Source organism: Scomber japonicus, chromosome 8 (genome assembly GCF_027409825.1).
Source record: "Scomber japonicus isolate fScoJap1 chromosome 8, fScoJap1.pri, whole genome shotgun sequence".
Taxonomy (NCBI): Eukaryota; Metazoa; Chordata; class Actinopteri; order Scombriformes; family Scombridae; genus Scomber; species Scomber japonicus.
The window spans coordinates 21,582,889-21,599,999 of record NC_070585.1 but is presented as its reverse complement, the minus strand read 5'-3'; the positions used below and the strand labels follow the sequence as shown (position 1 = coordinate 21,599,999).

Below are 17,111 nucleotides of genomic sequence, written 5' to 3'. Positions count from 1 at the left end.
AAAGCTCAGAGTAGAGGCAAAGACCTTCAGAGGTAAGAAGTGTTTTGGTTTCATGGTGGACCAAAACTTATTCTGAGACTACAAAGTAGTGAGCAAATTTAATGTGTCACAGTGGTTGACTAAATATTAACAAATACATCGTACAGTTTGACTATTTACCTTTGCATCTCCACTGGTATGTGTACCCAAATGGAGAGTAAGCAAACACCAAAACCAACTAACACAAAATGAGTCACATGCAGCTTCTGAAGAGACAGTCAAATTCATTTTGACGTAAATCACCCTTGACTTTTGCCAATCTGTCAAAAGCCTCACCCCTTCCCAGGCATTATCCACGCTGTGATATTCTTTCCTTCCGTCTTTAGGGGAACGTCGATGTTGTGGGTGTCTAAGCTGGAAACGAGCTGCAGTTGTTTTCTTTGCAAAAACACCTGTCTAAACAGCAGCAAAGCCAAGGGCAAGTCTCGCCTGTCAGCGCTGGTGACAGCTCTTGACAAAAATTCAGCAGAGACAATTCCTAAGACGTCCAGTGAAGCGAAACAATGCACGTGTGCTGGAATGACCCCAGCTGGGCTGCCTGACTCTCCATTAAGTTTCAGTGTTGTTTGGAGTAGCTCTGCGACAGACAGGTACTGACATTGAACAACACCTGGATGAAGATAATATTCAAGAGATTCCCGTAAAGATATTGTCTTTGTTTTGTTTGTCTCTGTGGTTTCAAATGCTCTTAATCCACTGGTGGTTTCAGTGACATTGACTCTGCGAAAAAATAGGCTAAACCTAAAACCAGAACCCTCTTACGGTTGTGTGACAGCAACAAAAGACTGGACTATTTAAGTGATTAATTAATACAGCTTACATCCATTTATAAAGCTGTTTGTATCATCTGTCCAGAGTGGATTTAGGGGCTGTTTCAGTGAAGATTTACTGAACAAAGACCAGGTGGCTCATTAGCTAACCAGGGACTTAGTCTGTATAGAGGGGGATCTCTGAGGTGGTCAAGTTTCAGTCCTTATGCTTAAATTTCAATACATGGATGCTTAATCTGTAATGCCCTCATCAGCTATAGTCCAGTTCCCATCACCTGCAGCTCATATGAGCCTGTTCCTAGTGTTAGTGTGGTCTTTTGTGCCCTCATGGAGTGAAAAATTGCAAAGACATTGAGATCCAGATGTGGCGTACTTCAGGCAGCAATGCAGCTGACAAAGTCTGAAGAATGAGAAGGTGTGCACACATTGAAAAAGCTTGTATTGTAGTAAAACTAGACAACTTAAACTAAATTCATTCACTAATTAATTGAGTTTAATTTTCCCACAAAGAACATCACAAACAAATGATACATACATACACAGCACAAATCATTTCTTATTTTCCATGTAGCATTTTTATTCAGAAACACAAATACATACCTCTATATGACGTCAACTAAACATTCACTTTAAACTGTACATTCTTATAATTCAAATATTTTATTTACATGATCAGAATTTATTGGATGCATTCAGAGGATTTCTAATCAGTTTCAGTGAGTTTTGAAATGGAGCACAGGTTGCTTTTATTGTACACACATGGTGGATGTTTTGATAGGTGGATACCATAATGAATCCCATCATGCCAACATGTATTATCATGTAAAACCCATTAAGACAGAACTGGCTAAACTTACAACGTGTCAGTCTTCTCTAACAACACACAAACTGTAAAACAGACTATTAACATGTGGTCAAAATGAAGATCCTACGAAGCATTTAATGCGTCGTAGTCGTCCTTCAATGGAAACCTCTGTTCTATAACGGACAGTTGAATAAGGCTATGTGAAGACTTCTACTAAACCATGGTACATTTCAGCTCAGCTCGTGCTCAGCTTGAAATCAGCTCTTCCTGTGTCATATTCATCGAGCTTTATCAACACTTAACACAGCATCTGTATCGTCCCCTATCAGGAGGAGGACCCCAGCACTGTCACACAGTGTAGAAATGTAAATCTTTAATAGAAGGAGAGATACTTTCTGCAGGTAACTTGGATATAAACTGAAGAATACAGAATAAAAAATGTAAATCTAGACTTTAAGATTGTAAAATTGAAATATTTCTAGTGTGAAATAAAAGGTACACAGTATCACAGCACTGCTACTGCAAGCAAGCCGCTAGTTGGCAAATAGAAAACAAATTCCTTTTGGTCCACTAAATTAAACACCTATTTCCTCTCTGTTCAACTGAGGAGCACCACAGACATAAACGAACATCCCGAAGCATGTTAAAATGCAGCTTTTGGTTTCAGCTCTCTGTTTGTTTCCCTTTAACACTTACCCAGAATGCACTCTGCTGCTGTAGCTATAGAGACAGACTTTGAAGGTGTTGATGCTGTTATCTTTATGAATAAACTAGAGCATATACGATCATTGAAGAGAATATCTAACAGTAATGGCAGAGGAAAATATATTTAAATATAAAAATATTTTCAATCGCCTGATTAGTTGTCATTTTTCTTTTTAACAACCAGCTTCAGAAATCAAGTAAACACTGAAAGAGTCTATTATATATAAGATGAATCATAGAAATAAAAAGAATAGCTGCGTGAAAACTTGAAAAGAATTGAGGTTCCTTTTTCCTTTTTGGTAAACCACCCAGGAAATCATCCCTGCTCAATATCTCAACTACAGGCCAAGGCCTTGAAACCACACAGTCTGTTCTTCATCTCGCCCTCGCTGACACACAGGAATACAGAGAACACCATCTGAACACGTTTCATCCAGTTACCCAAAGAAAAGAAATATATATAAAGGAATACTGACTGAAGACAACTGTACATCTTTCTCTTTGTGTGTGTGTGTGTGTGTGTGTGTGTGTGTGTGTGTGTGTGTGTGTGTGTGGGTGTGAGATTGGGGTCACTGCACCACACACATGGAGCTTCGAGGGGGGTTGACTGTCCTGGCCACGGTGTCCTGACTGTAGTTTACAATGTCCGCCTTCACCACGCGCTGAAAAGATGCAAACAGACAGACAGACAAATACACAAAAACACAAACACACACACACATGTAATTAAAAGGCTGCCACAGCACTAAGAAGTAAAAGTCTTAAATACTGAGGAATTCAATTATTTATATTTTCAAAAAAGACCAGGTCAGTTATCTCTGACCACTGCTGGTTTTTGAGGTTGGCATTAATGTTTAAATATTTAAATATCTGACACTTCAGATGTCATTTTGTTAGGTAAAGTAATCAAAATGATTACTGTATGTTTTATTGCCTTTGTTTTTAATGTTTCCATGCTTTTACTTTTCAAGTTTTATTCTTGTAAAGCACTTTGTGAATTTTATTTCTGTGAAAGGTGCTATACTAATAAAATATATTACTATTATGATTATTATTAGGATCCATTCATTTAGATTTTATAAATTGCGACTAAGATATGTATTGAGCAGAACAGCTTACAGTTCATACCTCTCAGCGTTTTCATGTGGACAAACTATGCAACGGCAACACCATTTCTAACATATTTGTCATTTCTCAACTGGAATTCCTTATCAGCCAAAAAATTCCAGGGGCCGTCAATATGGGATGGGAGAAGGGTCAAGTTATCGGATTTACTGAAATAGGGGCTGAAAGAGAGACGATTTGCCACCATAGAAGAAATCTGGGAATAATCGCAGGTTGATCTGGACACAGTGACAAAAGATGACTACAGGATACTTTTTAAGGGGACTAGAGAGGTATGATCAAAAGATGTATAATGATTGTTTTGCTTTTTTATTTTTATATACATTTTTGGTTCACCCCTTATATACATTAATAATTTTATATCTGTTTTGAATCAACCATTATATCAACCGGTAGATCCACCTCACTTTACAGCTCCATACAGTGTTCAACAGTGAGGAAATCTTCTCTTATTCTCTTTAAGATCACTTGTTGATTACAGTGAAATAAACACACTGCTGTCCACAGCCTGCCAAACATTTCTTGGCACACGGCCTTAAAAAGAAAAAAAAAAAAAAAAGTCAGTGCTATGATTTAAGTCATTGGTCAAATTGTTTGTGCACTCCTGCCCACACCGGTCATCACACAGATAGAGGTCATACTGGAGTCAAGTCTGTTACTGTCATAAAGGTTTTTCTCACTACATCACTCTCAAACAACTCACCAAAACCCCACATAGCTTGGATTCTTTAGACAGTTTAGCATAATACTGTCAACTCTATGATAACACTGAAGATACAACTGAAGAGATGTGACGAGGTCTGATGGGGTTCTCTACTTTTTCTAGAGCTCTAATCTCAACCACAACTATAGAGCTACTGCGTTTGCATTCAACAGATATAGTGAAATATATCTATGTAACTGGAGACGTACTTCCAACTATTGAACCGAACATATTTTGCTTTTCTGGTTGTTGTCTTGTCTAATCGGGCCTTCGTCCTGAGGGTAGTCGACCAGCTCGGCCTTCACGATCCTCTGAGCAGATTCAACACATCACAGCGGTGCAGAAATGGAGGAAAGCAAGGAGGACCAAAAAAAAAAAAGAGAAAAGAAAAGGCAAATGACAATGACCCAAGACATGAGAGAGGATGATAGGAGTGAAAACAATGGAGACCAAAGCTAGATAGGTTGAATACAAGAGGGATGGTGGAGAGCAGAGGATGAGGAGATGGTTAAAGAGTGAGAGAAATGAACAAGAAATGTGGGAAACAGACAAAAAAACATGTGAAGTATGACATCAGCGGGCACAGCCAAGCCAGAAACATGACTTTACAAAAATTCATCATGAAACCAGAATCCCTGACTTCAAATTTCTAATGGAAACATAAATCATCACAAAAAAAAGAAACAGTCTTAATCCTGAGGGGAAAAAGGAAAAAAACTAGCACTAAATTAGGACAACAATTATTTTCAAACTCAATAAATCTGTAGATTATAGAATCTAATTTTATGTTGCCAATATAAGAAAAGGCAGTATTTGTTCCTTCCTTTATCGCGTACATATTTATATCTATTGATGGAACAAGTTTGGACATACAGTGAGTTTGGACTTAGCAGGAAGACAAGTTCATTTAATGTTATGACAGACTGCTGGTCTCGAAGAGCAGAGCACATGGCTGTATACCAGCACCTGGTTGGCTGTCTGATTAACGAGCTGCTGAAGCCCGGTGTCGGAGTCAGTGAGTGATCCGTGGCTTGGCCATCTGATCTAACAGACAGAGGACCATGACGGAGAGAGCTGCCAGGCAGATATAATACTGTCAGGGGTTGTGACCCTCGTGTTCGGCTCTCTAAACCTGACAGCTGATAATGAGGCTTTACTGGCCCTGAGGATAGACCCTGAGCCATGACCTGCTCAAAGCTTCATCTCTGTATCCATGACAAAACTCAGGAGTCATTCCTTTATATGTTGTGCTTCAACACAAACATTATAAAAATATATCATCATCTTGAGGATTTGTATACTGTTGGTTTTGCTCTGGATGGGAAATTAGATTGTAAATAAATTCATTTCTGTAGTTCAAACCAGTGGATTAACCCTTTCATGATTCATATATGGATTAACCCTTTCATGATTCATACTGAGAAAGTTTGACTGCTGTTTTTGTGCGCATAATTCGTAACACATATTAGAAATATGAATAATGTTTAATAATTATTCAATGTGCACATCATGCTCAGAAGATGATCTCATATCATGACTGGTCTCCTTATGTTTTCAAAGTTTCTGTCAACTTTTTTCAAAAGATCTACTGTTAACTCGGATTTATTGATAATGCTGAGAAAGCCACTCAGTCTCTCAAACAATAATATAAAAGAAAAATCATATTCAGTCAGTTAATCATATTTTACTACATTTACTCACTTTGTATTTTAGAGTAGGCACTTTAATCAGTGCACATGTAAAGTCACTGAGCAATGGCAACAAAGCTACCACTATGAGGTTACTTCACTTTTCTTTACACAAAATTGAATCAGAGCTTTGTCTGTATTGTATATATATATAGCAATATAAATGCAAAAATCACTTCACACTGCCACATCGTCTTTCTGTCAGCTGGTGTTCCCCCTCTCTCCTTAAAGAGCGTACTGGGCCCTCGCCTCTCACCCTGCTTGATTAGCCTGGATTAAACCACTTTGCTTTATTGACAGAGCTATCACGGGAGGGGAAGAAGAGCAAACTAGATGGACGACTCCATTAGCCGTCGGTCATTTTCAGTGAGCAGCGGTGTTGGTGATGGGAGAGCGGCTTGAGAATTTGGTCAGTCCTTTTCTTACATGCTCTCCCTTCTCTGGGGGTCTTGACCTCTCTGTAGCCCCCCCAGCCTCTTCAACTACTACCCAGCCAGTGTGGCTCCAACTGGTCATATCAGAACCAGGATTAATGCTTCTGGGGGAGGTGACCCTGTAAATCCTACAGCTGCCACCATTGGGCACCTTGGTCTGGCTGGCAAAATGAGACCATGTTTTGGCCCAAAACAGGGGGGGAGATAAACCAAATAAATCAGACAGCAGGCCTAACCTCATCACCCCTACAACTGCCTACCTTTAACCTCTGACTTCACGCGTTAATGTGGTCAATGTGGGTCTATTTACAGATGGGCAGTGTCAGTGGCAGGTAGACGGTCACTGGAGGCAGACGTAACAAACTCATGTTTACACAACAAAAGGTCCTTTACAGTGTGTGGTGACCTCTGCTGAACTAACACACTCTCTCTGACCCAGGCGTAACATCGCACATCATGCTAGGAGAGAAGGATCTTCTACTTTCACTCTTTTACCAATCATTTATACATTTAAGAGCATGTTCAAAGCAAAGCAGAGAAAAATGTGTACTTAGTAAGGAGCAAATAAGCTTTGAAGGCAGCTGCATAGAAATGTTTGTGAAATTTGAAAAAAGGGCTCACCTGGGACTGCTCTATCTCTGCTTTGTTGAGCTTTACACCAAGAATCTCAGCAGCAACTCTCTGAAAACAAAGGTACACCTAAAGAAAGAAATAACACAAATTAAAAATGGGACAGGTTAAGTCTCATTCGAGTCACTCTTACACTTTTATTGTAACTTATCAAGTCGGCCAATACTTACGGAGTCCCCCGTTTTGGCCGATACAAACTGACTGACGAGGCTGTTCTCTTGGCAGAAGCGCTGATGTTTGTCAGCCTTCACTGTCCTCATGTGCTCCAGGTCGACTGTGGACCAAACACAGCGTGACGTGAGGAAACTTCTACACAGATAGATAGATTTATATGGTGGCTATACATCACTCTGTCATGGTTAACTGTCACATATCTGATCATAATCAGAAAAGATAACAGTTTGTGCCTGTTGTATCAGGACGGTGCACATAAACCCATGCTAAACAAAGCATAATTAAACCATGTTGCTTTCAGCAGCCACAGCCACTGATTGTTGTATTTTTAATTTATGAGGGATTCGTTTCAAGAAGTTTTGAGATTGGAAATGATCAATTCGGTAGCCCCAAGCTTCCATTCCCAGCTGGTGTTAAAGCTTGATGTGACACATTCCTCAGTGTAAGCCTAGTACAGTTGCACCCTGCAGCCATGAACCTCTATTTGACCTGAAACAGACAAACCAGCCCAGCTGCGGAGAAATGGTTAAGAAACAATACGAGGACGACCGAAGACTTCAGGCTAAACTCACAGCGAGAGCTTCGATGGAGAAAACAGTTTGACTTATGAGTGTACCGGTCTTTAAGGTGTGCGCGCACAGGCTCAAGAATTGGGACTGTCATCTTCGCTCTGATTTACTATGAGCACACAATGACAGCACCTTCCTTTTTAGCTATTGTGATGGTGTCCCCGTGCATTCGACTCCTGTACAGTGATACGGGGGCGCTTTGCTTCTCTCCTTCCTCACTGCAGGGTCATGCAGGGGTCGATGAGGAAGGTCACCTGAGGGTCTTGCTGCTGAAAGCAATAGCATCGCTCTTTATTTCTGGCTTTGTTACGGAAAGGCGGCCACGCCCGGTATCTGGTGCATACACGTCTATGGTAGCTGGAGGAGGTCAGGCTACTGTACGGTGTTGCGTTTCTCTCGTCCCCCCGAGTTTTACTCTTTGTGTGAGGTTTCATTGAAGTTGTCAAGGATTTACCTCGTTCTCATGCCCCTTAGTGTGTGTGTGTGTGTGTGTGTGTGTGTGTGTGTGTGTGAGGGAGGGAGCATAAAGCCAGAAACTGAGATAGAGAGAGACAGATACAAAGTGAGGTGAAAATGTAAATACTGCCCTATTTCAGTATTATTAATATCTCAGTAAGTCATATGACTTAAAAATGTTAAAGGCCAATCCATACAGACAAAAAAATACATTTGGTTTGAGTCATTTTAGACTAAAATGTATATTACCGTCATCATAAGTGACATATAAACACAAACCTTTCTGGGCGAGGTCAGACACTTTTACATCTACTCTATGTCCAGGGCAGACTGTCGTGTCTCTGCCTGTACATAAACATAGCTGTCTCATGGGCGTCAGCAGGTTATTAATTCCAGTCATTAACAGCGGAGGTACCCAGCATGCTACTACAAGTAAACATTGCTAATCCTTTGGATCCTGCACACTTGGGAGAGGTTATCAATCATGTGTCACAGTTAGATTAGCCAATATTAACATAGTGGCTCAGGAGCAGAGGAAGACTGGCACTGTCACTGTAGGTAAAAAAGGGGTACGACTGAGTGAGGTATCTGATTCCTGCCTGTGGGTGTGAGCATCAAGCAGAGGGGAATTTCAGAGCTAAGCTGCACGGAACATTTCAAAAATATACATACAAATACAAAAAGACAGCAAAAAAACTGTTAAAATGTTAAGAAATCTTTCAGACATTTACCATTCAATTCTACTCAGAGTTACTATCAATTTATTGATTTAGTCTCTTTTTTGAAACAGCCTCTAAGATGTTGTGATTGGCTGATTTTCTTTTCTGTCATATATATCATTTAAATCAAATATCTTTAGGTTTTTTTACTGTTGATGAAACAAAACAAGAAATTCAAAAATGTCACTTTGGGCTCAGAGAAACTCTGGCTATTTTATTTTTTTGACATTTCATTATCTCAGCAGACTATAAAACAGTTAAAATAATCGTTTGCTGCAGCCCTAACTGTACTACTGGATTTCAAAATTCATTCCTGACCTGAAAAACAGCACACTATGGTCAATTTAATAACTTCTCTGTGGCTTTTGATTATATCACATGAGCTTCATTAGCCCAGTTGTCAAGGAATTGTAGATGTAGATTTCTTAGCACTTAAATTGTGTCAATAGCATCAATATGTCTTTTTTCATCTACTATTCTCTGACAAGTGGGCAAAGTATCCATGTGATACGACCGACAACTCAAAAATAGCAGTTAAATGAACCTTGTGGTGAGATTATTTTGTCAACATATTTTCTTCTACATATAACGGACCTCTAAGTATAAAAACACATTCCTCACTCTCATTTTTCTTTGTGCTCTCAGTACATTACGTGATTTGTGAGCGGCTACTTACTAATAGGTCCCCCACAAAGTAAAAGGTGGGCCCACATTCTCACACAGAAGAACTTAGAAGCATGTGGCATGTGTCCGTGTAAACTGAATACAGGACTAATCCCACAGTTTTAGTGTTTTGCTCCATTTTTCTCCCTAATGTACCCATTTCTACTTATCAGGTCAAAACAATCTTCCTCCGATGATCTGGTTTCCCTCCGTTTCTGTCAAACTGTACATCAGCTTAACAACCCCTAGGAAGTGACTGCAAACACGAAATAAACTGTTTAGGCCTCCGAGTGCATAGAGATAGTGGAGGGGATCATCACTCGTCAAGAGCAATGGCCCTCCCTCGCTCTGGTCACCATCGGTGTTTATTTAAAAGGTCTGCATGCCAATGCTGTGAATTACAAGACAACAGTTAGAGATTAATATCTAATGGATAAATGAGGCTTTTACCATAAATAACTGGTTCGTTATAGCAGTGATGTCTGCCATAAATGGGAACACAACCAAATGAGAAGACAATATGGATGCTCCTCTCCATAAATTGATGTCTGTGAGGATGTCAGCTTAGCTACTTCATGGAAAGAATCCGCTCACTCAGACCAGATTATCCTGAATCCAGACAGATTTGGACAGGTTTTCTTTTATGTCAATGAAAACTTGAAAACTGAATCTGTGAGGAGGTTGGATGTAATCTGCCTGGAGGAAGCTTTTAAACTAATACCATGTGTATGTGTCCTTATTATAGAAATTAAATAAGTGAAAAAATAAATTACCCTCATCGTTATTGGGCTAAGACTTAAAGTAAGGCTTTATAACTTTTGAAAGAGGAAATAAGACATTCCATTTCTTGAAAATGGAAAGTTGAATTCATAAGCAGTAAGTCACATCCCTGTCCAGGTCGACACACTAAGTGGTTTTGCTGACTTGGCCTGGTACAACCACCAGCTTATGATGGCTAATATAAGATAATGTTGGTGAACCTTCATACTTTATGCTTTTTAACTCACATTACAGAGTGAGGCAATTGATTTTATTACTCTATTATCCTGTAATTGTTGTTCAGCTTCCATCGGCCTGTTTCATGAAAGTGATTCAGGAGCACTGCTAACACGCAGATCATAAATGATGACGAACAGTGTCACTCAACTTGCAGATAAATGTGCAGCTCCTACAGTCCTTTTGCATGCAATGATATGGTGCCATGTACTGTGTTTATTTTGTTCATTTAAATGTGTTAAAATAAGAGAAAATTATCTCATGTTGTCCCCGTTTCCTAACTGACAACTAAGTAAGTGTGGCCAAAGTTATCATTACAGGATAATGCTAATGCAAAAACAAAGTTAGTGTAGCTAAAGTGGAAAGAAATGTTGATTACTGAACAGTGGCTAACACTTGTCTTATTGGTGAATTCAGCTTTGTGTTGCTTATCCTTTTCAAAAATTACAAAAGTCGTGCATTAAAGTGGAAAATCCACACAAAAACTAAAATGTTAAAGTTAATGTAGCTTCCAATTTCAGACACATTTTATTGATATTCTCATTGATAATTAGCCAAATGTGAACAAGGTGAGACTCTGAGGAAGGATTTTTTACCAGGCGATGTTGCCAAGGTAAAACAATAAAGTAATAGGGCTATGTTGGCTAACCAGCCTGAAATCCTACACTCCGCTAAGATCCTCAGTGGGCCTTTTAAAACCATGCTGTGATAACAGAGACACCTACTTACTGTTCTACCAAGCCGGCTGCTGGGGACCAATTGTAACAGTTTACCCAGCGAGCAACAGCCAGAGAATAAGCTCGACTTAACACAGTTAATTGCCGACAGCCTCATTTTAAACTAAACAGCAGTTGGTGCAGTGGGGAGTACGAGGGCTGAGGGAGGAATGTGTGAACTGTGTGTGTGTCTATGTGTCTGTGTGTGGTAGTAATGGTGGGGCGTGTGTTGCCAGAGACTTGGGGCTCTAAGGGGTCATATCCCATTAAGTGAAAGTTACAGGGTTGAGCCTAATCAACCCCTGGGGAGAACCTATCACTTCCAACATTACCTCACACTATGCCTTTAAGATCCTGTTAAGAGGGTTCGTCTCAGTTTCCCCTCAATGACAACCGTGAACCAATTCAGACTGTATACTCCAACTCCGGCTGCTAACGAAATGATTTACAACTGTCTGAGCAAAAATGTTCACTGTGCACTGTTCAGTTAATAAAAACATCCCACAACTATTCTGCAGCTCCAACATTCAATAGGGTTTTGTACTCTAACTGCTTCACCACATTCAATTATATAAGAAGAACACCGTCATCTTTTCTGAGGCGGAAGATGTGCTTGCATGTCTCAAAAGCATCCTGGCTACTCACAGTAACTTTTTACATCAATGCAGCAGCACAGTGTCGCCACTTGTTGCCATCATTGTGCTGAGTCATTGGTATATTTTTATCTATGAAGCCATTCTGGGCAAACTTCTGTCAGACCTTTGCTGAGTTAAGTTCATCTTGCAGTCATGGTCTCAGATCACACGTCTGTTGTCTGTCCCTAAAGTTCAGACAGAGATTTAGAAAAGACCTTTACATGTTTTCTGCTTCACTTTCACTTGGGATAGTTAGGAAAAGGAATTTTAAATATCTTTTTTTTTTTTATTTATTGCCTGTTTTTGCACTATTTTGGCCGCAACTTGACTGGGTCTCCATTGCCAAATAGGTCCCCAGTCTCAATGAGACTTGGACTTTGGTTTAATAAACTTTAAATGAAAATGAAAATCTGTGCATTGATGTCAAATGGCAGATTTGGGTTGAGGAGAAAAGGCTGTTTTCATTAACATGATCAGATTTCAATACTTGTTTTATTTATTGCCTGGTTTTGCACAATTTTGTGTGCAACTTGACCAGGTCTTCCTTGCCAATCTCAATGGGACTTGGACTTTGGTTTAATCAATGTGAAATGGTAGATTGGGGTTGGAAAAAAAGCTGTTTTCAATTAACATTTTTAAAAGTTGAATGTTACTTTAAAATTCCCATAGAAAGTACGATGTATTAAGTATAAAGAAGAATATTGCTCTATGGCACCACAAGTAGTCACAAACTCACAAGGTCAGTCTACTGTGTGTTCTCTGTGGGATTAATATGTTGTTATATTATATGTATAAATGCCATATTATTCTACCAGCAAACTGAACTAAAAGAGAAACTTAAAAGTACAAGTTAGTTTATTATTTCTAATAATTTAAAGGACACTTAAGACACTTCAAAATCAAAGTTAATTTTGAAAATAGAGGAGTATGGAATAGCAATAGTTTCTTCTTCAAGCATGATTGAGAATACAGGAGGTTAATTGCAAGTGACACTTTATTTACCCCTAAATTTTCTTGTACAAGATGCGGGGGAACTTTTACAACTTCAAAAAGTCTGTAAAAGTATAATGAATCATTCAGTGCGCTGCTTGATTGAATAAGACATTGATTTAACTTTCACAGCATTAGTGACTAATAAAGCAAAATGACTGGAGAAATTTATGTGAAACATTTAAACTATTGGGTCCAACTGGTTTACCTGACTTGGAGAGCTCATAAAACTGTGTGTTTTGAAATGTGAAAGGCATGATAACTCTACCTGTATTCAAAATATAGGTCAGCATAATGTAAAAGCAAATAACTTAATTCCCCTTATAAAAATGATTAATATCTTTTTTTCGATCAAAAATACAAAACGTGTGATAGAAGTTGTGCTTTCTTTACGCTGAAGTAAGTGCACTATGCAGTCATTCAGAAGTCAAGTAACTATGCAAATGGTACACTTGCACATTTTATTAGACCAACAGTGTAGGTATTGTTTACAGTAGGCTCTGTTTATTTTCTCAAGACTGGAACATCTAAATTTAATTCAAAAGTGTCAGAACCTGAAAATCATTTTAATATTACTTTTGGACTTACAGCCCTTTACAATTGAGGAAAATGTAATTCATAGATCAATGCAGTAATATCTCAGTAATCTATAGCAATATATAGTTATATACTGCTTTTAACGACTTTGATCGTATAATTTAATCTATATGAATAGAACTGGAGGCAAAATAATTAGAAATAATCATCAGCATATTAAAGTTTGAAGCTACGTTAATAATGTTATCATGACTTTTTCAAGTGAGTACAGACAGATGAAGTGCTGTTAGTAGCCCGGTGTTGTCGAGGTGAGCGGGGCCTGTGCAGGAGTCCTTGGGGGAATCCTGACAGAGACAGAGCGCTCTTTGTGCTTCAGCACCCCTGCCCCGGTGGCCTGAAACGGGCCGGGGCCGTTAGGGGACTCACTTTCCACTAGGTCAGAAGTGTTCTGTCGACAGCTCATTGATCACAGCTCATCTTGTCATTTGATCGTTCTTCGTGAAAAGATGTGCGGACACACACACGTGCAAACACACACACAAGCAATCGCACTTTAAAACATAATCAGATACTCCACAGCGGCTAGTAAAACAATGTGGTCTTCCTCCCCGGTCAGGGAATGTGAAACAGAGTGTCCAGCAGTAGCTGTAGAGGCAGGGAGAGAGCTGGAGTGCTGGGCTGTCACTGCCACAGTAAAACATGGGGCCGAGGGCCTTGCAGGCTGGGTTAACGGGCTCCCAGGACTCGTGAAAAGTGAACAAAAGGCCCAGTTCTGAGCCGACCGCACAAGATGCTGCCCGAGTTTTCACTGGCCATGTCGTCCAAGCTCTCCTGTCGCTGTTAAACTAAGTGGACTTTTATGAGCAAGCAGTAATACATGCCTCTGTGAGCCGGCAGCATAACTGAGCTGTAATAATTATACGGAGCACAGGGGAGCCTTCGTAACTCTATGCGTCACATCACGAGTCTATTCATAATTATTAAGTCCACGGGCAGATATTATAAAAGTATGTGAAGTATCATCTTTGCTTGTAGCAGGGATGCGTTGAACTGACCTACATATTCAACTTAAAGCCAAAGCAGTGAAGTGCAACATGGAAAGTGAGTTCTGCTCACAACTGCCTGAGCAAACATCGTCCAAGTTAAAAACCTGATGCGGGAAACAGGGGGCAAAGTCAGTGATGTAATATTTCACACCTCAAAAAAGTAGATTTAGCAGAAAAAAAAAGAAGGCGGAAAAACTGTGTTGATTTTTCACATACATTTATAATATATGCCTGTGGATCCAGATCAATCGGTTATTTACCCAGCCCTGTGTCAGCAAGGCCCCTTCCAGGAATTCCTCCATATCAATGTTGTGGAGAAGTGAAGAAATAAAGTACAGCTTGAGCATGATGAGGGTTCCAGGCTGCACTCAGGTCAGGTGGCTAAGCTGCGCTGTGCAACTCAAATGGCCCATGACTTACCACACAAGAAGGTATTCGAAGACTGATCATCTACTGCATGTGCAACAATATTTGCTTTATGGATGGCTAAAATGAATGAGGACTTTCCATGTTTCGACAGGCATGAGAGTCAAGAGAGATGAGTGCAGGGACTGGAGCTGGGTCAAAGAGTTGTTACAATTAAATCGTAGCATTTAGTTTGTTTGCATAGAATACCAGTCGTAGCATTGTCCTATGTGGGAAAGACCACCTATCAGCCATCTGTGCAGCTGTAAACAAACCCTTGTAAGAATGTCTTCATCACTGCTGGACAGTATTGGCAGCAGTGATTTTACACTGACTTATCGGCCGCAGTGTAATACAGCTGTAATTCTTCAGTCATCCCTCAGTAACCCTCTTGTAACCTGAATCTTTATTTCCCATCTTTTCCAGACTCACAGGACGACGGCCGACTATAGTCAGCACAGTTACTGAGACAATTTGATACACACGTCTACCCTGGCCCTTTGCCTTTAATAAAATAGAAAAGAGAAACAGGAAACACTGGATTTGCTGTAAATTGTAAACATTCCAGATCTTTATCCAACCGTACACCGTGTCTATATACTGTATATATAAATGTTTTACGGTGTCGAACCTGTGGTCTCACTACCCACAGTGCAACAGAGACACTGCTGACGTGTTCATCCCTTCTATCTGGGGAGGGGTGAGGGTGCTGGGGTAAGAGTACTGGGCTTTTGTCCCACCTAATGTCTATTGTGGCTAAACCTTTCCCTTGGGGGCAATTAGGACCTTTTAGTTTGTTGTAAGAGGACCTAAGTACGAGTGGGTTGAGCCAGGAAAAACATTTTTGAGCTAAACCAAAAACAGAAGCGCATTGAGCTCCTCTGCGCTCCTGGACTTCTGAGCATCTCTCTATTAAGAAATGTGCAGGCCTACACTGAACAGACAGGAACTGTGGCAGCTTTACAGGGGCAGGGAGGTGACGGGGGTGAGAGAGGTTGGGAGGGAGGTGCGGGGGGTGGAGGGGGGGGGGGGGGTCTTCAACTTCACCAGAGGCCTTGCCAAGAGGGCAAACAACTCAAGACTAACAATGTTGGTGGCAAGGACATGCTTCACAAGAAGATCCATGTTTCGCTTTGACTTTCACATGGCTGGATGGAAAACTGGGGAGAGAGAAGTGCGACGGGTAACGGTATGCGGTGAGATCTGCCATAGTGTGCAGAAGGCAAACACACGTATGTTGTTTAACACAACAGGGACACAGAGCCAATGAAAAGACATTACTGTAAGTAAAGGCAGCTACAGCAGAAGTGTTAGTCTACACATGTGAGAGATAAGCCTTAAGAGTCAGTCTAAGTATGTGATTGAAAGAGTTAGAGTTTGCCCAGGAATGAAAATGAATGTGCAAGTGTGTTTGCGAGATGGTGCAAGATAGGGACTTAGAGAATAAAGTGAGGGGAAAAGGAAACAGAGCGAAAACAGAAAAGAGAAAGGCAGGTAAGACATAATTGAGTGTACAAATTCTTCTCATGTAGGATCTTATCTCCCTGTAGAAGGGAACATTTCCCATGGCAGGCCTGAGTGGATCGGCAGTGAACAGCGTTAGAACCTCTGAGCAAAAAGCCATGAGTGATGAGGAGGGGTTAAGAGAACTGAACCCATTTAAGTCACCCAAATAAGGGCTGTACAAGCCCATGATGGATGCTCCTGGAGTTCCTGAGGGAGAGAGCGCTAGCAATGGGAAGGGTGATGTGTGGGGAGCGAGCAGGGGTCCTGCGATCCCCACTCAATAAAAACAAATTGGTTTGATAAACGACACAAGCTTAATGTCCACAGAGAAATATGTGCACTAATTTAAAGTATTAACTTTAAACGGTAACGTAAGGCTTTTTAAAATGGAGATGATCCCACTCAGTGATGTTTATGTGTATGTGGCAACACACAAGGAAGATGCAATTAGAGCTGCCAACAGCACGCCATATTTTTTATATCAGTGACTTCAGACAATCTCTGATCTAAAAGGCAAACAGTCATGAACAGGCCAAATGCAGCTGTTGTTAAGCAAAGAGCAACAGAATGTATCGTTTGGAAACACACAGCACTTAATAAGTCTACTAAAAATGAAACACTGGAGTGGTGGAAGAGATGTCTGCGCAACTAGCCAACATTTCTCTTGAGAGGTTCCTGTGTACCATACAGTGTTACACTGGGCTGCACTGTAATAAACAGTTATAGTATGTTTAGACAGACCAAGAGCTTAGCATTCTTCCATTACCCGTGTGTTCCCAGAAACTCCACAAGTGTGTCGC

General features: G+C 40.3%; 1 protein-coding gene across 2 annotated transcripts in view; it reads right to left on the bottom strand.

The window, feature by feature from the left end:
• Positions 1-1,387: 1,387 nt before the first annotated feature.
• The window catches only part of rab28 (RAB28, member RAS oncogene family), a 29,959-nt gene continuing 14,235 nt past the window's right edge, over positions 1,388-17,111 (bottom strand). Inside the window, exons 5-8 of one of the 2 annotated variants that reach the window (XM_053324295.1) lie at positions 7,070-7,173; positions 6,891-6,968; positions 4,357-4,458; positions 2,877-2,981 (exon numbers count right to left, since the gene is read on the bottom strand). In XM_053324295.1, coding sequence (XP_053180270.1) covers positions 4,363-4,458; positions 6,891-6,968; positions 7,070-7,173 — 278 coding nt within the window. In that variant the 3' untranslated portion in view covers positions 2,877-2,981; positions 4,357-4,362. Of the gene's footprint in view, positions 2,982-4,356; positions 4,459-6,890; positions 6,969-7,069; positions 7,174-17,111 lie in introns of both variants that reach the window. The other variant, XM_053324296.1, reaches the window with a different exon arrangement.